This window comes from Amblyomma maculatum, chromosome 6, assembly GCF_055883805.1.
Source record: "Amblyomma maculatum isolate TAMU_Amacu chromosome 6, ASM5588380v1, whole genome shotgun sequence".
In the NCBI taxonomy this organism is placed as follows: Eukaryota; Metazoa; Arthropoda; class Arachnida; order Ixodida; family Ixodidae; genus Amblyomma; species Amblyomma maculatum.
The window spans coordinates 13,200,489-13,224,047 of NC_139349.1; the positions used below are offsets into that span (position 1 = coordinate 13,200,489).

Genomic DNA, 23,559 nt, shown 5'->3' on the forward strand with positions numbered 1-23,559 from the left:
ATGTCTGCCGTGGCCGCCGTCAGCTGGAGCTTCTTCGCGCCCTCACGCTTCGACGCCGCGCTCCTGTCGTCGCTGCCGTGGGTCAGCGTGCTACTGTCATGTGCGCTGCTTACCATGCAATGCCGACGCTGGTTCCACACGTGGAGTGCACTGCGTCCCGTGCCGGGACCCGGCACCGACTGGATGCCGCCGCTCTTCCTGTTGTCGGTGTACTGGAAGTACAGGAGGCACCTGAGCAAAAATTCCACATCGGGTGAGACGGTCCTCTCGGGCCAGTTCCTGGATTGTTTCCGATCCTTAGTTGGGGACGCGCTTGTTGCGTTGCTAGTAAATCGGAGTTATGCTGTTTTCTTGCACTTCGCCCATTTTTCTCGTACCTCTTACGGCAATTAGGTACATCGGTGTCTCATTGCTTACGCTCGTTATCCTCATTTTGACATAGCAACAGTCATACATATTTTTGCAAGGCTAACATTGAATAAGAGACATCATGATTTAGCAGTCTAGAGTTCACTGCTGTTTGCCAGTGAAGTAATTATATGATCGCTCCCACATTTGCCTGCCTACAGTCCTTAAGTAGTAAACTGAACAGATTAAGAAGCAATGAAGTTTCATAGAATGCGAGGTGTGGGAATTAGTGGCGAGAGCCCAGACGAGCAAATTAGTACCAAATATTAGCTTAACAATGCTTATGAATGGCACTGGTGTTTATACATTTCAGAAAGTGTTAGCAGTTAAGTCACTCTTTTGACCTTGTCATGTTTCATAAACCTGCAATGAAAAACCTTTATATTCACATAACCGTTTTTTCATAAGACTATTGGAGTCCATCTTTATTAGTTCATTGCAGAAGAAGGGCAATAACGTCACTTTTTTATTTGAAAGTTTTCAAAACAATCGGTAAAAGGCATGCATTTAGTGAAATACAAATTAAGAAGGGGAATATTTCACGCGCCTTGTGTACAGACATTGTATATGTAAATAGACCAGACACCAGTAATACAGTATAATGCTCAAAATGAAAAATATGCAAGATACTTTTTGTTCTGCAGAAAAAAATGTAAATGAAAAGTAGCCGTTTTCGCCCACAAAAGGAATACGTGAGGAAATTTCATTGCTTAAATATACGCAGAATTCATGATTATTATAAATCACTCTGGTACCCTCTAGAGATCAACCCTTTAAAGCGTAAAAAAAAAAAAGAAGAGTCCTGGAACTAAATAAAGGCTGAGCTTCAACATGCAGACAAAATGACAAGCCTAAAGTACGACAAGAATAAATTTTATTCTACTAGAAGAAGAGTGCAGCTATCATTTTTTCTCGGCCTGTCTTCCGTATCAGTGGCTTTGCGCTACAGGCAGCTGCGTCCTTTGCACAATTAAGCCATCGCGCTGTTCTTGAGGCCTCCCAGCATTGTCTCGGGATCGCAATCACACGAGTCAGTCTCATTTGCGGAGCAACAGAGAGCACTCAGAGACCACTCTTCCTGGTCGGGGGTAGTTTTATGAGCGTGCTTCCTTTTCGCTGCGCCTCTCGGCCACGCCAGTTCATTTGCTTCGATCCGAGCTCGTAGTAATTTCGTAACTACAGCGCTGATTTTGAATGAAAAAAAAAAACAAAAACAAAAACGAGTACACGTGCCAGGTAATCTCGAATAAAAGAGCATAAGAAAAGTAATAAATGGGAATCCGGGCTATGTCTTATATTTTTTTTTTCTGTCGGCTCAAATTATTCGGCCATTGATTTTGTGACAATGCCTATCCTCAGCTCATTAACCCACAGGAATTCGAACTACCTTTTTCATGCATGCGTTAATAGACCTTACCACATCGCCAGGGCACCACTGTTAAGAGGATGCGTTTCAACCTCAAGGTCACAATATCGTCACTACGGCGCACACAATGTCTCCGGAACGGGGGGTTCCTCGTGTGTGCCCAACCTTTGCTGGAATTAATGAGACTGCTAGTTACAAGAAGAGAGGTAGGAAGAACGAAGAAAGAATAGATTTCATAAATGTTTCGCGTACGTTTAAACTGAGCGGAGACCTCACTAAACACATGGACGATGTGGTTTTTGTTTTGCATAGAGCACACTATAACTATGAGCTTAGAGTTGCAAAAACATAATGCACTTTATTAAGTTTTTATATATTTGCAGTGGTTCACAGGGTTATAAACAAAGTATCCAGGATGTACGAAGGCAAAACGTTCAAGGTCTACATAGGAATAAGTCCCGTGATTGTTCTACACACACCGGAGGCAGTAGAGGTAAGCATGGCGGTCCGTAATTGATGAAATGTTTACGTCAGTTTATATAAAGCAGTAAATGAAGTTGACGGCAATAAGCTAATTAGAAATTTTAGGGAAGCAATTTGAGTGTGCGTATCTCGAAATGTGCGTTATTTTTTTGTGAGAGCCACGTAAATGCTGAAAAATGAACATCAGAACCATCTGAGCTGTTTTCATTGATATTCATTTGTTTTGTTATCCATGACTTTGTACGGACCTCAGTTGAAGCCTTCACTCCTTAACCACTATTTTTATAGAAAATTTTTACCCGTAAAAGACAATTTGTGACATGAAGTAGCAGTGTGGTCAGTGAAAGAGAACAAGGCATTAAACTCTGGCAGCAGGCCTGTATTTCATGTTTATGCACAATGCGCAGGTTTTGTTGTCTACGAAAGAAAACACAGGAAAACCAAACTCGTACGCTTTTCTCAAGTCCTGGTTGGGTCCGAATAATTTGCTAACAAGGTGAGTAACGCTCCTACTCTCGCTTCATCTGGGAATAGCACTGCCAAAGACAGCCTTCAGAGTATAGTTTCTGCGATTAATATGATTGGGTGTGTTTCGCCGGTTCCTCACTTAGCTATCCCCGTACAATCACTCCAACCACCAAATGAGATGCTGTCAGAGCAAACACTCATGTGCGCTTTTAGCCCTGTGGTAAGGAAACGTTGCTGTATTTGTGTGTCCCTTACAGCTAAAAGTTGCTTTTCGTTTCGCAATCAAGCTACAGCAAGCTTATAAAGAGGCAGTAAGTGAACAAACATTGAGCCGGCAATAAAGGCATAAAGAGAGATGAAACGGCGGCAAACTGTCCTGGCTATCTGCCCATTTATTCGGTCGCTCTTCTCTTGTATTATCGAATGCGGCCACATGGGTTAGTTCTAGTATAGCATGTTGGTGTGGCAAAGTTGCATTGAAGCTAATGTAGGATTATCAGTCAACAAACGGGCTCAACAATTAGCCAAGACAGACAAGCCTGAAACAACAAAATAATAGCAGGAAGGGTTTTCACGAATGTGCTGAACGTGCTGAGTTTTTCAAAAACTTCTAGCTTTTGTAACAAGAGACCACAACTGTGACTAGGCCGGGGTATGGGTGTTGCTGTCTTACATTTGGGCATGTGGAAGACTCCAGCATTTGCGTGGACAGCATAGGTCGGCCTTTAAAGTCACCAGGAGAGCAGAAAACCCAAACCGAAGAGTAGAAAAATACTAGAGACACACCGGAACATCGCTGAATGGCCCCGAAAAAGCGCCGCACCAGAGTTGAATAATGTTGGCTAATTGCTAGAGTGCCTTCAACCTCCGGGAAAGAAATGCGCTAAGTGCGAACGGGGACGCGTGTGCTCCGAGCGAATTATGCTTTTTTTTTTTTTTTTTCGCTCGACTGTATAGCCAAGGCTTACAGGGCGCACTTCTTGCATCCTGAACACTTAGATGTCTCGCCGGTGTGAAACGTCGACCAAAGTTAGCGAACAATGACCGAATTTGTGAGAACACGTGGTGGGCATTAAGCTAAAGTGCCAGCGACTCTGCGGTGCTCCCTGTTGTTGAAGCCGTAATGGGGCGCTATCCTCCATGTTGTCGCGCATTGCAGAGTTCTAGAATAACACCTCTCGGGCTAGTTGGTTCATCACAAGGCAGAACAGCGCAAGCTAGACAAGGACTAAAAAGGAAAGATGAGAAACAGACAGAAGACGCGACAGCGTTACCTGTCTCGGGTTCCCTTTTTAGTGCTTGTCTAGCTTGCGCTGTTCTGCCTTGGGTAGAGTTCTAGGTTAACTACTTTTGTTCCGCTGTGTTGGGTGGCAACAACTTTACCACTGCATCCGTATTGCCTGGAACAGAGAAAAAAATGCCGTGACTCGAATAGCGCCGCAATTTAGCAAGCATTGGTACAAATCTAGCTTTAATGAGGTGCAACTGTGCAATAATACTGTAACGTACCGTTGGAAAGATATTGATGGGAATGGCGTAGCCCTTTGATATGTAGCCCGTGCTCTCAACGAGCCATTAAGACCAAAGTCATATAAAACTTTCACGAGAATAAATCACTCTCGTAGAAGAAACTGTTGATATATTGCTCGCTATGGTACAACTGTATGCGAGTAAATGGCATTAATAAAAAAAGTTCTAGTTTAAAACCTGCGCTCCTTCAGAGTGTTTGGGTATGTCTTCACCTAGCCGAGTATGACCACTTGCTTTCGCTGTTTATGAAAGTGCTACGTGCTAACTGAAATGCGTTACTAGTGGACGCTACCGCTCAGCCTGCGTTTCTTTCCCATTTTTTTTTTTTTTTTTTTGCGCAAGAAACTGCCTTCATGAGTAAATTTCTAGGACTAAGTTTGAAATATTAGTAGATCAGGATGTGGTGATAAATACAATATAGGCATGACTAATCCAGAGCCTGTCTTCTTCCTTCGTCTGCTCATTTTCGAATCTACTGTTCTGCTGTTGCTGAATCTATTTGGCATCTAACTAATGTCCTGCACTTTTCACCCAGCCGATCGTGGTTTCGGTCTTCCCAAAAGTTATTTACCTTTTCTGTGTCAATTTTGAGCCAGTGAATCAGGTTTAATTACAGTAGCTCCGAACACTACTTTACATTGAGACTTCAAAACTGTCATTGCAGCAAGGGTGAACCATGGAAAGCCAAGGCGAGGCTCTTCAAATCTGCCTTCACCTCTGAGCATTTGGAGACCTGCATGGGGGTGTTCAATGAAAACGGTGACATACTTGAGAGACGCATCGAAGAAATGGCTGCAAACTCGCCCGACCAGCCGATTGTCTGCTACAGGAACATTCAGAAATGCGTCCTCGACATCATAGGACGTAAGTAAAGTATTCTATTTCGTAAGGCAGGGTAAATATTGTGCGGTATGGTGGGTATGGCATGACATGACATAGCATGGGCGGTATGGTGTGGTGTGGTGTGGTGCGGTGCGGTGCGGTATGGGGCGGTAAGCTGTTGCGTAAATGGTGCAGTATGTGAGGTTTAACAGACGAAAGTGTTCATGGGCTGTGAGAGAGGATTCAGTGTAAAACTCTGGATTATATTTAAGTCGAAAGCCTTTAGGCTCATGAGTGTGCGTCGTCCGTCTGCAGAAAGTGTCCCACTCAACCCTGCCAGTCATATGATAGTGAGGTTCTGTTTAACCTTTCAGAAAGAAGTCATCCTTCCCTGGAAAGTTAAGTTCTACCCCTCCGAGAACTAGCCGGGTGCGTTAACCGACTAAGCCACACCTGAAACGCGAGAAACATACCTTAGTTCTTCTTGTCTAGCATTCCTGCCGCCTCCATAGTAACATGACAGGGCAAAAGGGGTGCGCTCGATGTGACGTAACGGCACATCCCAGCAACAACTTGACGCCATGGGAGAGGACGGCGGTGCGATTACGTCATTGGGAAAGTTCAGTGGCGCAATGGGAAAAAAGAAACTATAGAAAGTTCGTATGCGCCACCTCCGCTTCAGGCGCTTCCAGCTTGTGTCAAACTGTCACGTGGCTAGCGGTAGCGACGCCTTACCGCCAATTCTACACTTGAATGTTCACTGCAACGAACGCGCGCGCCAAAGAAAGAAAATTTCCACTGTACTGCACTAACCCTGGCCTTGCTAGCGAAAGCTCTGCAAGGGGCGCGCGGCTATGGCTGGCTATTCATGCTATGGCTGGCATAACATGAATAAATGTTGATTTTCAAAGACCATTAAATATTTTTCATTTAAAATTCGGCAAGCAATTATAGAGGAGTTCATTATTACTTTTAGAAGCCCGACAACACTACTTTGTACAAGTCACCCTGGACTGACGGTGCTGCAATCAAGGTGTTGACCAACAACTTGGGAAATTTTGTTTCAGCGTGAGGAGTTATGACAGTATGAATACTCGCTCAGCAAACGATGACCTTTTACAACCTCGCTATTTCGTTTCTTCGTCGAAAACTCCAGCTTATTCATATAGTCCCGGCGAACACCTGCCTGAAGAGATTTAGGGTTGATTTATGTAATCTTGCGCGTAGTCCCAGAATCTAACGTTTATGTCGTGTCTCAGGAGTCCTCCCAGTCGAAGTGCGGTTAAGAGTGTGCCTAACTGATTTATCGCTTATCGCAAGTGGCACAGCTAAAAGTAATACGGGCATCACTCCATTTAAATTCTGCCACATTGGTTTAAAGATAACAGGGAAGTGGGATTCACGCATTAGCTCGTTCTAGTACCGAACCTCTCAACTGTACTGAAGCAAGTATTATGCAACAATGCGAAAGAGGAACGCATAACACGCCCGAAAGAGCGGGCGCTATAGTGAAACATTTTGTTTTTTATTTCAGGCGCTATGATGGGTATTCACTTGAACCTGCAGAACGGAGAGAGGCCGGAATACTCCCGCTGGTTCAACTAGTGAGTAGGTTTGGCACAGACTTTTGTTGTTGTGCAAGTTTTTATGGCCTCTATGATAATGAAGGCAGCAACTTTGACATCAATGGAATTTCTTGGAACCTCCTGTAATTTTCTGAAATTGGTCAGAAAATTATACAAAAAGCTCCACGTATCTCTAAAATATAAAGGCGAGAGATGTCTCTTGATAAACCGAATCGTCATGAGAACTAATGGCAGTGGTCTGTGGAAAGCTACAGAGCTGGGGTCTACCTTTTGCCCAAAGTCAAAACGTGGGTGCACTATGTCTGAACAAAACATTAACCTACCTTGACACAAAGATGACAGTCAGTAAACTCGATTACAAAGCGAGCCGCCACCTTTACAGCCGCTGCTCGCCAGTGTTATCCACGGCGAGTTTCCAGCCTCCAAGAAGCGCTAATGAGGGAGTTTGCTCCTATGTATGCACACACGTGAGCGCAGCGCACATTCAGCTTATTGCCTTCGAACTAATCCGGCGACCGGAGGGAACGCCTCCACACAGCATTTAACCTGATTTATGCTGAGTCGTTTGCAGCGCATCATATCAAATCGCCCGAAGACAACGTTTGTTTAATTGTATATAAATATAACAAGAAAATTATTTTTTTGTTCCGATTTCTTTCTTTAGCGACCACGACTTGCCTATCCAAGCCAACATCTCTTTACTAGAGTTATCGTCGCCCAAATAGCGGCCAACAAATGACTTTATGGCTAAATATATGCCAAGCAATCCCCTATATTGTTTAGCGTTTGGCACAAGCGGGACCTTCGGTCACCATGTCCTGGAGCGCTCAGCGTATGCGCACCAGATGTCTATAGTCTCTCTGTCAGACACAGGGTATGCGTAATTGCAGATCGCTTATTCGTCTCCGCAGTAAAAACTGAACCCATCGCACTATCATGACATTGTTGACAACATAACATGACTGCCGCTGATAGGATTTGCTTTCCCAATAGTAAAGGGACAGATGCCGCTTTGGTCATTTTTTCTTATTTGACCTCGCGTTTGTTCTCTCGGACTGCTTTCTAAGCTATCTCTTATTATCGTTACTTTCTTCGTTGCTATACAGATTACAACAAAGCAACGTAATGACTGCAAAAAGAGCAGTCGGCGACAGTACCTTTAATAAAAAAAGAAATATTTTGTACTTTCATAACGAGAAGGTGAGAGACTCGCTGAGTTGGTGATGAAATAGAGTAAAATAAGCGGCATGAAAGATGCGGAACAGAATACAATACCTGCTGAGTACAACCGGATATGAATAATTGTTCACTGGAGTGAAAACTGAACTGTTCACTGACGTCACTCCACCGACAGTCCAACTAAATGGGAAATGGTTGCCCCATATAAGGACAGTACTTCTCCCAAAACGCATTTTCGCTGTGAAAATTGATATCTTGTTATCCGAATAAGCGTATGCTCTGCTGCGAGGTTGAAAAACGCGGTAGAACTATTAAGAATGGGGTTTTTCAATACGACAATGCCGCTTTCCCTTGGTAGCCTGAATCTACAAACTCGGATGTTACAAACGATAATGCATTCAGCGGGAAATGGAATTTTGTGGTGGCATTAGGGAGCTTGAAATAAGCTGAGATGCGTTAGTCGTCAAAAAATTGCAGTTTAAGGAAATGAGCTGATTCTCTTTCAGTAAAATACGACTGTTGATATCAATCAGGCATGCCAGCAACTATTTTTTTATTTGCTGATAGCAGCACCGCGATACACAGTGAATCTCTACATTTTCCAAGAAATTAAAGAAATTATGAAGAAACAAGGTTAAACCGCAAAAAACAACAACAATATATTTACAAAACAACTTGAGGGACACTTTAAGGGTATGACGTCATATAGTTAATGGCTCCGTCTATGTCTCCCCTTGCGGATCTTTGTTCGCGTAGATGCATTTTGCTACTCAATCACTCATCCCTTAATTCATGCATCTATTATTTCACACATACTCATTAGCACACAGCCGTAAGCTAAAACATTATGTGAAAGACCAACCGTAATAGTGTTGAAGCCTCGCTATAAAACAGCCACAAATGTGCGGGCGTGGCCTAGGGGCAGTGCATCGGAACCAGGATGCAACGGTCTTGAAGGGCTAGGTTTCAATCTCATACGTACATTTCAAATGATCTGCACAAGCTGACAGCTTCTGCCAACTGAGGCATATCGCGCAGTGTCATGACGTCACACAACTCAGCGACAAATCAGTGTCCGACCAAGCGACCTGCATTAACAACTTGATAAAAACTTGCTCGTGCATTTTCGGTCACAGAAGTAATGACGCCGACGACTGGGGCTTTAATGATTTCGCGTTAAAAGCGGTGTCCGTAGTGACTACCAGCATCAACCGTTCATATGACACTGAGTGCTATTCTAGAGTGCAGTACACTAATTCCACGTGTCTACTCGGATAGCTGCAAGTTAGAACGCTGCACGTCCCGTCGTCGGCTATGAGCTGACTTTGTTGAATAGTTTAAAATATAAATTGCTACCAAAATTGTAGTTATTTTGTCAATATTTTGATTGCAGGGGGAAATATCTATAAGATTCTGCCAACAGTTATGCTCTTCCCGACAGTACAATGTCACTTAATAGACATTTCATTTGATCAGAACCTTGCAACTATGATGCACTATAGAAACATCTCACCGGTGAATTGCAACAGGGCCGAAAAATATACAATTCACCGGTAAGATGTTTCTATAGTGAATCACCTTACTTTCCACACCCTTCTCCTCCAACGTGGCGGGCTTGGTTAGCCTCTAATCAACTGAAAGATTAGCTGGCCTTGGTGTCCCTGGCCCAGGATATTCTCGGCGCTTAATACTACGTTTCAATAAAGTTCTTTCCTTCTCCTGCTCCTCTTGCCGGTGGAATGAGAAACTGATCACGGATTTTTTATTATGAAATTCGCATGAAGCCTGACGTTCCTGATCACCGTGCGGTATTTCCAACCCTGGCTGTGGATACAGGCTCTGTACGACAGGACGGAGGAGGGCAAAGTATGGAAGGACACGGTCCGAAACATAGAGAAGACACACCTTGCGGTAAGAGGTCCATGCAGTCAATGCCTCTCTCCTTTCGGCTCGCAAAAAGCTCATTGGGTTCGAATGAAACCAGAACGTCTTGCGCTGTGCCCAAAGCTTCGACATTAAGCGTTTCTTGCTCTTTAGTGATGACTGCACTGGTCTGAAAATAGGTCGTTGTTTGTGTTTTTGTCAGACGTCACTTGCACTCGCAGAATAAAAAAAAAAAATCATGGCCATACTGCGCTGAGTTTTGTTTTAAAACCTTCGGAGCTGCAAACGGATCAGGTTCACTGGAGCAACTGCACGAGAGCCGTATGCAATTGTTGTTGTTGTTATCTAAATAACATATGACACATACCCACTTAAGGGGATCGGCCAAGAATTGAGGCAGCAAAGAAAGGTTTTGAAGTATGCATACATGTAAAAAGAAAAAGAATAACCCTCACGTTTAGCTGCTACTCTTCTTCTTCCTTAGGAAATGACTGCTCTCTCGCGCTGGGAAATGCACGTCATCGTCTTCATTTTTCATTAGTGCTCAGTGCAACTAGGACACATAGCGATAGCATTGTCTTATTAGGGCGCATTAGGCGGTTTCTAAATTTTACAGTGCGCTACCGCTAATGTACTCCCGCCATCGATTTTGAAAGACCTTTGCCTGAAGCCGGACCTTGAAACCCTAACATCGAACCGAAAGCAAAATGAAACGTGACGAGCTTGTGCAAACACGTCTCAGTAGACCAATTTAGACAATTGTTTGCAATTTTAAAGTCATTTATCGTTCTTGATTAACATAACCTAACCATCGCTTTTTTTTTTATTTTTTTTAATTAGCATGTGTGACCTTCTAGGCAGTATACCTCCCATGTGTTCGTTTATGAGACTTCTTTTTCGTCAACCGTGCACACATAAATCTCAGCCTGCTTATTTGTAACTAAAAGTTTTCACTGCGAGGTCCATAGGGACCTGCTGCAAAAATGCAGTGTTCTAGCTGGTGGTTCGGTTATGGGGGGAATTTTTTCATCATCATGCATCGTCACAGCTGATGAGGAGTAATAGGCTAGCTGTTTCTGTTCCAGCGACAGACTACTAACACAGCACTGGAAGTAACAGGGGCTTTACTCGGACATTCTGAACGAAAAAAAAAAAACAATAACCTGAAAAAGAAGAGAAGACGAAATGTATGCAGATGATTCCTATTGAAAAAAAAAAAAATATGACACAGTATCCTCGCACAGGATTTACCATACCCCATAATTGTTTTGTATGATATAGTATTATAAAACCTGTTGCAGGTTACTGCATCCTACAACCTTTTCAGTAGGGCGTAATCATTTGGTGTTCATTTACAGCGCGAGGGTCACTTGTTCGTTAATTTCGGCTAACGTTTGCGTTACCAACCAATATTGAGATGTATTACCACACTTGTTTTCTTTGCATTACAGAAATGATTAATATAAATAAATAAAAAAACAACTAAGAAATGAGCTGGCAGGGAGTGATGAACCGTACAGTGTGTTGCTGTAGCAGCTTGTGGTACTTGGGCCTTCTGTTCTTCTGCGATTACTTTCAGTGGTGGAGAAACAAATAGTGTTGCCTCAAAACACATGACCTGTCAGTATTGGTTGTGCATTTTGAAAGCTCTGTTGCTTTTGAGCCTCCCACTCATGCGCCATGCCGTAGTAGAGTAAGCCCCGGCGAGTGTTATCATTGCAGCGTCGATATGAGTGAGTGGTGCGTTTCTGCCACGAAAGAACACGAAGTGAGATTTCTGTGTTAGGACTACTTCAAATATAAGGTGAGGTTAGTAACATTTAGTCCAAGGTAAAATGCAATTAAGTCCCTGCAGGAAGTCCCTTATTCTCATAACAACAACGCGCATAGATCATCTTTATGCTTTCCCCGAATCCTTTCGCTTGCTTCGCTAAAGGGATAGGCAATCTCGGCGGCTACGTGCATACCGGATGACGTCGATTTCTCTTCAAGTATAAGCTGTGCCATGCAGTCTACGGGTTTTAAAATGTAGGTTATCCTTCTATAGGCTTGAGACGAACACACTGCAAGACCAGTCGGCGTAATAAGCGGGCCCGGCAAAGTTGCAGGGAAAGAACGCGCACAAGACAGGATACAGCCCGGGCGGAACTCGTTTTGTTGCACCCGTGCCCCATGTCTTAGATGTGTTTTTTTTTTTTTTTCTCGCGCAAATGTACGATGTCTGATGGATCATTTTGTACCATTTGATCACTTTTTTAAACTTAAACCAGAAGTTGCGTGTACACAACCCTATTGAAACTCCCGCCAGTGATGATTGCGCTGCCCAAACAAAGACAAGTCCACTTGTCTAATCGTTGGCTTGGCTTGCGAATGGAGGCTCCCCATCTACCCTTGTTCAATGCTTCTTTCATGTCGCGTAGCCATCTTATTTCTCTCGTTCTACCACGTACCGTGAATAATCATCCAAAAACTCAGACGTAGGCTAACCAGAAACTATACGTCGTCACTTTAGCATTTCCGTTCTACGAACAAAAATACACAAATCAGTTATCTAGAAACATGCTAAGAATTTCATCCAACAAGATATGTAGAGTTGTTATTCCCGGAAAGTATAGTATTTTCTGAAAAGGTAATGAGAGCGTAAAAGAAAGAGTATACTGGTCGTTGCGGATGTAAAAACAGGCAGTTGAAAAAGTTTCCTTTTCAATGTTAGAAGCTAGCTCTGCCCTACGTCACTTTATGCAGATGCCTATTTTTGTCCCTTGTGTTGTATCCCGCTGTTTTTGGGCACACGAAGAAGCAAAGGCAACGATGTCGAAACAAAGAAATGTTTCTCTTTCTGAAAACGAGAAGATTGCGGCCGCAAGTGCTTTGGAGAAGTGCGTTTACGTAACGTCATTGTTTTCAGTCGCACGAGGAAAAGGCAAACAAGAGTGGGTAGCACCGGAGAAAAAAACCACAATTTAGATGTGACTCACGCCTAGACGCAGACACTCGGAGATATAAAAGGATCAGCTTTCTGAAGGCGGCTAGGGGAAAATTGTGCGGCCAAGAAGAAACTGCCACAATAGAAACTGTTTACTCCTGTGGTCAACGTACACGGGCACCCTTGTTGCGAATATGTGTAGTTACGAGGAAATGAAATTTGAAGTCTCGCTGAGTGCACTCATGTGTCGCTGGGTGCACACGTGGAGCCACATGGAGGTGAGCGCTCCAGAATATTAAAGGCGAATTTTATTCATTAAGACGTATCTTGAGACGATCAAGTAGCAATGCTGTAACGTTCAAGCTTGCTTAACGGGATAGCATCAAAGGTCCATTTATCCAGGAAATCTCGCATCGGTGTCGGTGCTGTGATCGAAAAGTCCCTGCCATGTCTCCATCAGGTGGTAGCTGGTGGGTGACGTGGGCGTACCCTGACTGGTTGCAGTGACATGCCACGAGACCACATAACATGGCCTAGTTAAGAACTGCCAAGTCGGGCTTCACCTTTGATATGGGAGGTCGATATCGGAATACAGCCGTCCAGAACACTTCGATCTCGAGTTAAACATGCTGCCCCTATAGGACACGCAGACATGTTCCTATACAGCCTGTTTAAAAGAGGGAATTCAAATTAATTTCGGTTGGTCTTTCTCATAATGTGGTTTCTTACGACTGTATGCTAATGAGTCTTAGTGGGACAGCGCAGGCAGAAATCAAAGATTATCGGCTAAGCGAGAAGCAATGTGAATAAAAGCTATCGAGGATCCGCAATGTTAGGCAGAAAAATGCTGTCCAGCCATGACCTTTTTGGATGACCTTAAGTGTTCCCCCAATTTTGCTTTGTGAGTTTCCTTTAAAGGCTATTAAAAAGATTATGCAAGTGGTAGCGTAATAAACACACTTCAATTGGCTGTTTTCCATGATGATTTACATCGTTTTAGTTGACGCTTTTCTCCTGAAGCCAACTGTCTGACTTCGGCGAACGAAAAAAAAAAAAAAAAAAAAGAAAAGTGCAGGCTACGCCATGCGAATCTCAACAACCTTTGGTTAGTTTCACTGGATTAAAGCACTGAGTCTTTCTAAAAGCTTGGTTGTATTTAGCCAGAGAACCTGTATATGGAAGTGTACGCGAGCGAAATCGCGAAGCTGTTTTCTTCAAAATAATAATAAAACAGCTTCAAATTTCCCCGAAACTTATCATATATTCATATTCACTATTTTTATTCATATGTTTTGTATGTGCTAAACTGCCTGTGCGTTTTGGCGCAAATCAGCACAAATATTGCTAAAAACACCCAGGCTACATGTTTTGCTCCAAATGCATGTTATGGAGTACGTAAGACTTCCCAAAAGATTAAAACGTCTTAAAAGGTCAGAACAAGAACTCACTTGAACTTTACAGAAATTTAAAACTTGAATAGTGGCATATTTAGTTCGGGATACGACCGAAACCAGAGCTTGAACTCTGATTGCTTTTGATAAATACGGTACCTTCTGGCTTCGATCAAAAGGACGAACGAAGGCAAGCGCTAGTTCCCTGAACAGTTTAGATACAAGTCTCATCCTCTTAGACGATGACAAATCCTCGTGCCGAAATGTTGATCCTTTAAGCGGCCTTCTCGCTCGCTGTTTAAGTGTGTGTTTCAAAACCCGCTTTCTTTGCTCTCTTCTGCCGTCGACTTACGTTCAGGCCCAAAATGTTTAACGTATAGTTTTATTAGAAATAAAAACAAAACTAAGGGCCAATGGTTGTGGCAGTCGGCAGAACGATACAGCACTCTTGGCCTTTTGTTATTAGAGGTCTTCCTAAAGCTTTCGCCTCGCACATGGTATGGTGTTATACCCAAAGATGTTGGCCCCATCTAGCCTTTACCTTTAGCTTACATGAACGATGAGGTCGTATGACAGATGCAGCTTTAGACATTGCTGTTCTGCTGCGACAAAAATAAATGTTCCCCCTTTCTTTCTTGTAGCATGTCATGCAAGTAATGATCCTTAAAGGTGCCAGCGTGGATGTCATAACTAAGCCTTAGTCCCTGGAAACTTCTGCTTAGTGTTGGGTGCCAGTCAACATCGTGGCACGGCCGTCTACTCTCATGACGAGACAGTAGTTCCAAGATAGATATTCGTCTCCAGCTCCATATCAACAAAGTTTAATTACTGCCGCTCTTCGCAAAACCAAACATTACGCTTCCCCTAGATGACTGCAATCTGTTCGGCTAGCTTGTGCAGATAGAAAGGGGTTATAAGAATGGCTTACGTAGCATTGCAATGACACAGAGCATAACTTAAGTCACTGCTTCTGTAGTTTTCTTAGCGAATTGTTTGAGAGAAATAAATATACTATTTTCCCTCCTCATGACCCATGCCGTGCTCCGCCTTTCTAATTATTATCTGTAATTTCCAACCATCATGCTAAAAACATTGACTAACCCCCTTATATCCTGACCGCTGCGGCCACATTTCGTTGAAGGTGGGAAGCAAGGCGCCGGTGTGCTGTGCAATGTCAGTGCACCTTAAAGAACCCCAGGTGGTCAAAATTTTCCTCCACTACGGCGTCTCCATATCCTGAGTCACTTTGGAACGTTAAACTCTATAAACTCAACCAAATCCAACAAATTTTCGTGATGTTCGTCTCTTGTAATGAAATGTAGTTCGATAAGATTTAACGACTATTTATATTTACAAGTAACGGCATAAAATGATCGAGACATGGTTGCTATTAGGAGTGTGTAACAGCGTTGAATTTCACTTCGTCGGAGGACAGGGTGACGTCAGAAGCGCTGTTTTAACGCTGCAACCAAACATAATTTTGAGCTGCCGTGAATGTACACGAACAAACAAGAAGTATACACATCCTCGGCGACATAACCACGATGCTTCGAAAGCTTTTCTGCCGGCGTTGCCTTTCCACTTGCATTTCTTCCCTCGTGGCGCGGTTGAGTTGTCCACCCGGACAGCGACAGTTAGCCTCTCCATTTTCCTTCATCCGAAATTTTCACTGATAACTGTGAGACGGAGAGCGAGCTAATCGTGTTTACAGTGGGGCGCGAAATCGTAGAAAAGTTAGTTAGGTACCACTATTTTGGCCCTGGAGATTATCGCGAAAAAAAAAAAAGGCAGTTCCTTTCAGTCATTGGAAAGTCGCGAAACGTACTTTCCTTGTCCGTTTCTATTCTGTACGCAAGGGCTACACACATGATGCGGCGCAAAGGCGCCAAGGTGAAGTGACTAGCAAGGGGAAATACGCTAAAGAAGATCCTCAAAAGGAGACGCAGGCAGGAGCCGTTAATATCGTCTCGTTATATCCTTGAACTTGAGTGACCTCCCCTACTCTCCTTTCCATCACTTTTTTTTCTTTTTTTTTTTTTTTTTTTTTTTTTTTGCAGGTTGTCGAGAAGAGGAAGTCGGCACTGCTGAAAAAGCTTGCTGATGACAAGTGCGCCGACGAGCTGGACGACGAGCTCTCTTTTCCGGCGGCTGTCGACACCGCCCTGAAGAAACACATCACTTCCCCATCGTACACGCTGCAAGAGATTGAGAAGGACACAACATCTGTCATGTTCGCTGTAGGTTTCTTTACTGACAATAGTCCTCAAAAATTTCAGTCCACATATCTGCGACACTTCGGAGGGATGAATAGTTTATTTATTTATTTTTTTACTCATGGCAAAATTCCGTTGTTGTATGGACAAGAACGACAATAGCAGCTTGTCCTTGCCAAAGTTTATCATACGCACGTTAATTTTGATCGTCTCAGACATTTTTTTTTAAGGCGGAATGCATCGAGCATATAACTTGTGCCGTAGTCGATAGATATGCTTACTAGCTTTCCATCTAATGCTTAGATTGATTTATAGGAAGGGAAAGGCGCGGTAACTGTCTCACTTGTTTTCTGTGGACACCTCAACCGCGCCGTAAGGGAAGGAAGGAAGGTGGGAGTGAAAGTGGAAAGAGAGAAAGAGGAGCCGTAGTGGAGGGCTACGGACTAATTTCGACCACCTGGGGATCTTGAACGTGCGCTGACATCGCACAGCACACGACGCCTCTTCGTTTCGCCTCCATCGAAACGCAGCCGCCGAGGTCGGGTTCGAATTCGGGTGCTCCGGCACCGTAGTCGGGCGTCTTACCACTGCACCACCCCGGCGGGGCTGTAATGCTTAGAAAGTGTGCTAGCCCATTCAGATGAGCAGAGTGAAGGTTGTAATTCGACGAAAGCGCTTTTAAGTAACCTACCCAGAGTGCTTTTTTGTGCAGAAACAATAGTTAGCACTGACATACAAGTCGCTAGGGAAAAAAAAGTCAGCTTAAGCTAGAAGGGATGTAGTAGTGCTGTACATTTCTAAAACACTGTGTGCCATTCACAGCGATCTCCGCGGATTGCTTCATGATGACCGTGTACCCATCCCATCGAGAATGCCAAAATATCTTGAGGATAAATAAATAAATAAATAAATAAATAAATAAATAAATAAATAAATAAATAAATAAATAAATAAATAAATAAATAAATAAATAAATAAATAAATAAATAAATAAATAAATAAATAAATAAATAAACAAACGTACAGCAAAAGAGCACATGGTGAGGACACTGAGGGCAATCCAACCAATTATGGTTAGTAAAAATGTTGCAGGATGGCTTATAAGGCTGTTTAAGAGCTGAAAATACGAAAGCCTTTCTCTCTTCCTCTGTTCCAGGAGTGCAATTAAGTCTGGTTAGGTGCAGTCACGTGAAATAATTTTTCGTACTGATGCTGATTCCGTTGCTGCAAGTTCGTTTCTTTATGCCTTCGCCGTGACTGACAAGCGCTTTTCTCTTTAAATAAAGGTAATTTGAAGCTCAAGGCTGATTTGCTGCTCCTTGCCGCACGGGATCGCTGTGCTGTGGTGTTTTGTGTCAGCCTCGCTAGTTGGCACAGCGTATGTTTAACGGGAGATCAATTGTCCGTGTTTTATTTCGAATTTTGCATTTGCAGGTTTTGAAACGCTTTCGTTGCTCAACATAGCCTATGCTTCGGGGAAGGGTTGTTCGATGTTTGTTAATTTTATCTTTTTTTCTTACCTAATGTCCCTGCTGACCTTTCCCTGAGCGCTCTCCGGCGTCCTTACGCTAGACAAGGGGAATTACAAGCGCTTTCTTAGGCAGTAAGCGTGGAGTAGTCGTTTGTGCGATCGGCTGAGCAGTGGAAGTATGGTAGTTCGACTTCCAGCGTCGTGCTGACACATTTTTGGCCGACCCTGCCTATCTACACCAGTCATCAGCCAAGAAAGGCTCTCACCTTTAAATAGGTTCTCTGGGTCTTCCTTCCTACGCATGTGTTTCTTCACCAGCGAGAGACGCGTTTATCACTCTAAGCTTGAATGAACCATTAGAACTTGGTATTGCCACCACTCGATTCAAACCTCATGACATGAAAGTCCGAAGCGAATTCGTTACCACAATTCTGTGGAAATAAAAGGCGGCATATGCTGGTACCTGATCAGGTACCTGATCAGTGTACTGATTTCGTCGCAGCGTTCTTGTGAAACTGAGCGGTGGTGGCGATAAGCGCAATTCCTTTTGTGGCCTGTTCTCGAGAGTCAGTGATAGAACATACCTTCTTTGCCACTCGAAATGCGTAATATATCGAAACACTGACACCTGAATTTGACCTCAGGGTTCATTCAAGAACATTTCTCTGGTTTTTAATCACTACTTAATGTCATAAACCTGGCTGTAAATGAGGCATCGTGCGGGCTTCTCTGATGCAGGCTGCCGATTCAACGTCAGCAGCGATGAGCTGGACTTTGTACCTTCTAGGCCTGAATCAGGACAAGCAGGCCAAGCTGCACAAAGAGTTGGACGACGCATTCGGAAGGGGCGTTGACCACGTCTTCACACTGAGTGACCTCAAGCAACTGCCGTACCTCGAGTGCTGCGTAAAGGTCAGTACATTGCGCGGAGTGACGTGACTTAACTTCCAGCTCCGGTCTTTTCACTTATAATCTTTGTTTTGCGGACCGTGAAACACAAGTGTTTAGAGCAAACAAGAACTAGTGACTAAGTGCAAAGCGTAGGATGGAGATAATAAATACCGATGACTAAATTGTAGTTCAATCAAGGAAGAGGCACAATTTTGCGAGAGCTACAGTTGCATCGCAGCGATAAACAAATGGAGCAGTCGCGATTCATGAAAACAAAAAAAAAAAAAGCTAAGCTCTAATCCCGTCGAATCCTTACATGGGAGGAAGAGGCCGCCTTTCTGATTATGGCGCCAACTCATGGTCATCGACGTTGTGACAGGTTTACTAATCCGCCAACGCTTCATTATCTTCGGGCTGCTGGCTGCGATAAAACAATGGCATGATATGTCCCGGCCTTTTCACCTCATTGGGTGATGCCGTACTATGGCTATGTCACAACGCTCTCGGGAGAACATCCAAAATGGCTTAAATTCCTACGCAGCACCAGGAGATTGCGGCCTGAATCCGCCTTTCAGGTTCTCCTTCAATGAGATCGGGGCATGGCCGCAGGTTTGGCGGCGATGGCTTGAAAATTGCTTATATTGCCATTGTGAAATGACGGCAATAACGCTTGCGTGCGCTTATAAAGCACTCGTAAAAGAGCCACCAAACGGTTCCGCGCACTGCCGATCATTCTTTGACCCGTTTGACGCACTGTTGCAGCGTGCGTCGATATAGCAAAAATTGTCAATAGTGGCAGGGCCGACATTTCTACCCATGAACGTGAAACGAATAAGCTTGAGGAATTATTTTCCAATATGTTCGGCTAGTTGCCACGACATGAGCAAACGCTAGTGTATACTGTTCAACAAAATCCACACCAATAATATACATATTCAGTATATTTTTACAGCTGTTTCAATTGATAAAATAAAAGTCCCAGGATTCCCAAATGTGCCTGCCTGTTCTCGTCGGGTCATCGGGAGAGCCCATAGTTGCTGCTGTAAATTTCTGCTCGCGTGAAATGGGCGGCAAATATATGCGACATATTAAAAAATTACTTTCCATTGCAAGAGAAGCAAACGAGCCATTTTCGAGAATTAACAATTTATCCTCTTTATACAGGCATACAGCAATATACTTTGCACGCATTTATTAAATTTCTTACTTTGCTATTTAAAACCAGCTTAAAAACTATGCCCACATCACCGGTTTCTTAAACAATTGTGCTGTTATTATGCGCAGGAGTCACTTCGTATGTGCCCGCCGTTTCCAATGATCGGCCGAGAGCTGGATGAGGAACTAGTACTCGGTGAGTAGACCGGTGAATCTTTGCGGCAACACTCTTTAATGGATCCGTAGAAATGGAGGCAGCATGCATTTGGTCTTCCCCGGCAGATGGCTACACTGTGCCGGCCGGAACGACGGTCATGATCAACATCTACAGCCTGCACAGGAACAAGGAACAGTACGCCGACCCGGAGAGCTACATTCCCGAGCGCTTCCTTCCGCAGAATTGCGCTAAACTGCATCCGTTCGGCTTCATCCCCTTCTCCGCCGGAGTCAGGGTCTGCCTCGGTGAGCAGTGCCGTGCATTGTACGATTGCAAATGCGGTTCGGGGGAATATGGGGGATTTTTTAAAAACCATGAAATGCTTTTAGCTCCCACTCATTTTTAGCGACCTTGAAGTGACGGCGAGCCAACATCGGGAGAGAGCATCCGGGCACCGAACGAGATTTAATGAGACGAGTTCTATATATAAGGCTTCCGCACCCTCCTCGAGGCTCACGTCACGGTTCTGCCCACTTCCTTCCGACACCGGCGGTCGAGGCGGCAGCAGTTCGGAGCGCGTTCGAGTATTTGGAATCGAGCATTTCACTCTGCTGTGTCGCCAGCCCATGCCGTTTCCCCTTTAGCAGAAATATGTATAGAAGCTCGGAGAGCACATGAACGCGTTCCTTCTACGTTCTTGTAAGGCTTGCAACGCGTCGTGGATACGTGCGCTTCTACAGCGTTCTGCATGCATTCCAACACTACCTTCGTCACAACTGCTTAAGCCGAACAATGGATACTGATTAAATATTAGGTAGGAAGCCCCTTGCAGAAAGCAATCACTTTGCGATTTATACGCTACAGCAGAAGACTGCTCGGCCCTGTCAGCAACATGCCGTCTTGCAGCCATTAACTCCGGATTACGTCTAGACGTTATGTTACGTTACACGTCGAGAAGCAAAATAAAAGGAGCAAGCGACGCTATATTGAAAATCAATTCGACGACTCCCCCCCAGACGAGTATTTTTGACGTTCGATATTTGGAGTCACGCTGTTGAATGAGAGAATTTAAAAACGAGACTTCCTTATGACTTTACAGGCCTTAATTTCATAATATGTCACAATTTAAAACAAGATTACAGAAGTGGACATTTTAGTTATCTGATCACTTAATCATTAAGCTCTATAACATACAGTTGTGAGTAACACAGAGTAACCGAGCGAACCGCTATGGTTACTGTTATTCCCTTCGTTTCGCGTAAAAATGCGCGCCTGACAGACTTTATCAGGTGAGAAGGAAAGCATATCAGCGAAGACATGCTATGCAATGCTCGAAAACAGCCTGTTGACCGGCAGAAAATGCTGGGACGCAGATATGCTGATGCCCGTGGCCTCCGCGTTTGGAAACTATAATGCACTTGCTGTACAAACCACCTGCACAGACCTGAATGAGGTATCTCTCAGAGCTGTTAGGAGTCTGTCCTTAATCGTAAAAGACAAAAAAAAAAAAAAATTGATGGGATTTTTTAAACCTCATTATTTGCCAGTAGCGTGTAAAAAATAGATTACTGACATCTCAAAGCTATCCCGTATCTTATACGTGCCAATTTTCACTATGTGCAAGTTTGGCTAAATACTGCGGGTATAATCTAGAAGTAGGATTCTTGAACTTTCGCGGCCTCTATGCCTTATTTTTTTTTTTATATTTATATTAGGTGTGGTATACTAGTACACGAGATGCGATTGTCGGCTGTACTTCTACAAAAACACCAATATTGTTGCTCGTCTCATGATGACAAATATTATAGGATTTTTATTTTCGCCCTTCTTTGTTGGTTTTTGCTCACCTGAATTAGGCATTTGTTGAACATGTGGCCTTTATTATTTTACTGAGAGATTTAACGTACGCAAAACGAGATGCATGAAAATCAAACACATTTTACGGCAGCAAGTGTTCGCGTAGGGAAGGTGCCGCTGCCTGCTGTTTATAGCGTGCTTGAAAACGTAATATACAAAATGCATGAAGTGTTTTCGGTGCAGCAAAAATCATAAGAGGTTTCATTTCTGCCTTGAAGGAGCTATACGCAGCGCTTGCTGAAAGCTTTTTTGCCGGAAAATAAGTACACAATACACTAAGCGCGCCTGTACCAGGAACATGTATTAGCGAACCTAGCAGAACTTTTATTTACTAATTAAGGAAAACTTCGAAACTGCTAGAACTTTAACTTCTTTTTTTTTTTTTTACAAAATATTGATCAGATATTTGGTTGGGATACCCAGAAGCGGAAATTATCACCGGCGTTCATCTACGCTGTGAACCATTCTGTCGTAAGCGTTACGCATTAGGGCTGCGTGCACACCTAGAAAATTCGAACTCATTTACGAATAAGGCACAGCATGAGCAATACTCAAAAGAGAGGCTGACGAGCACGGGCGCCTGAAGAAAACATATTGAGGAGACACAATTGCCTTCATCAAAAATCATTCGCATGTACTACATGCACGTGTCACTAGCTTTAGATTCCTAGTGACATTGCTTCTCCTCACACGTATTTATAAACGTTCTCTTCTCTTACCAGGTCAGAGATTTGTGCTGGCGGAAGCAAAGGTTTTGTTGGCGAAGCTGCTATCCAAATACAGTGTGGAGTCAACGCAACCGCTCCACGAGGTCAACGCAGCCTATGAAGTTGTTCTTAAGGCGAAGGGAGGACTTCGTGTCTGGTTTAGGAAACGCCACGACTCATCGGGATAGCTTCAGCAGCAGGGAGTGAAAGTGCCACCCTAGGAGCTTGGACAGCCGTGATGGTGTCACTAGCAATTCAACTCTTGTCACCCTAACTGCGTTTCAACGACGCTTTACGTAATGCGTCTAAAAGAAACGAGCGTGAGTAATGAAGTGTTAGTGGGTGATATTTAAATTTCACGATTTCAGATCAAATTCAAAAATTAAAGATCAATTTTGGTGAATTCTTCGTCAAGGAAAAAACCGTTTCGCTTATGCAACGGGCGCACTCGCAGTGAAAGTACATCTTATTTGTGAGTAAAGAGCAGTGTTTTCTGCCTCGTATAACAAACGCACCCCATTCTTTTGGTCGGCAGTCTGCTCATGACGATAGTGATAGTTATCAGGTGCGCTTACGAAAACGTCAAAACTACGAAATTCTAATATTCCCCACATTCTCGAACGTCTACACCTCGTCCACATTGTGGAACAAACAGAAGCGTGTTTCGGCCACGTCAAATAAATTCGGGAAAAGTGCAGTTTTTACGGCAGATTGTTTACGAGTGCAGTTCCTTAGGAAATCGTAATATTGCACTGCAATGATCAATATGTCCGCAGATGCTCCCTGAAGACACTCGTACTTTACAATTGCCAAAAATGCACCCTGTTGGTTTTTATGGCAGTTTCAACTATACTCAGTGCGAGCGCAGAACTAACTTTCGATACGCTTTGGAAAGTTAGCAGTATTATAAAATATCCCCTGGTTGCCTCACGATTAAAAGGAATGTCATGAAAATTTCGACATGCGAGAAATCTGAGAACAAAATGAAACCACATCTGGTCGCAAATGGCTCTCCCTTCGATCTACCAACTCTTAAAAACGTTTCGCGCCAAAAGCTGCAAAGTT

The 23,559-nt window shown here is 43.6% G+C and overlaps 1 protein-coding gene across 1 annotated transcript; it reads left to right on the forward strand.

Moving 5' to 3' along the window:
• On the forward strand, positions 1–23,559 carry LOC146185116 (cytochrome P450 4V2-like). The gene is made up of 11 exons (XM_084605473.1): positions 1–253; positions 2,158–2,267; positions 2,665–2,753; positions 4,920–5,119; positions 6,612–6,681; positions 9,627–9,753; positions 16,101–16,280; positions 18,466–18,639; positions 19,903–19,969; positions 20,056–20,235; positions 22,510–23,559. The coding sequence occupies exons 1-11, from the start codon at positions 1–3 to the stop codon at positions 22,680–22,682; spliced, it is 1,623 nt and encodes a 540-aa protein (XP_084461599.1). The 3' UTR covers positions 22,683–23,559.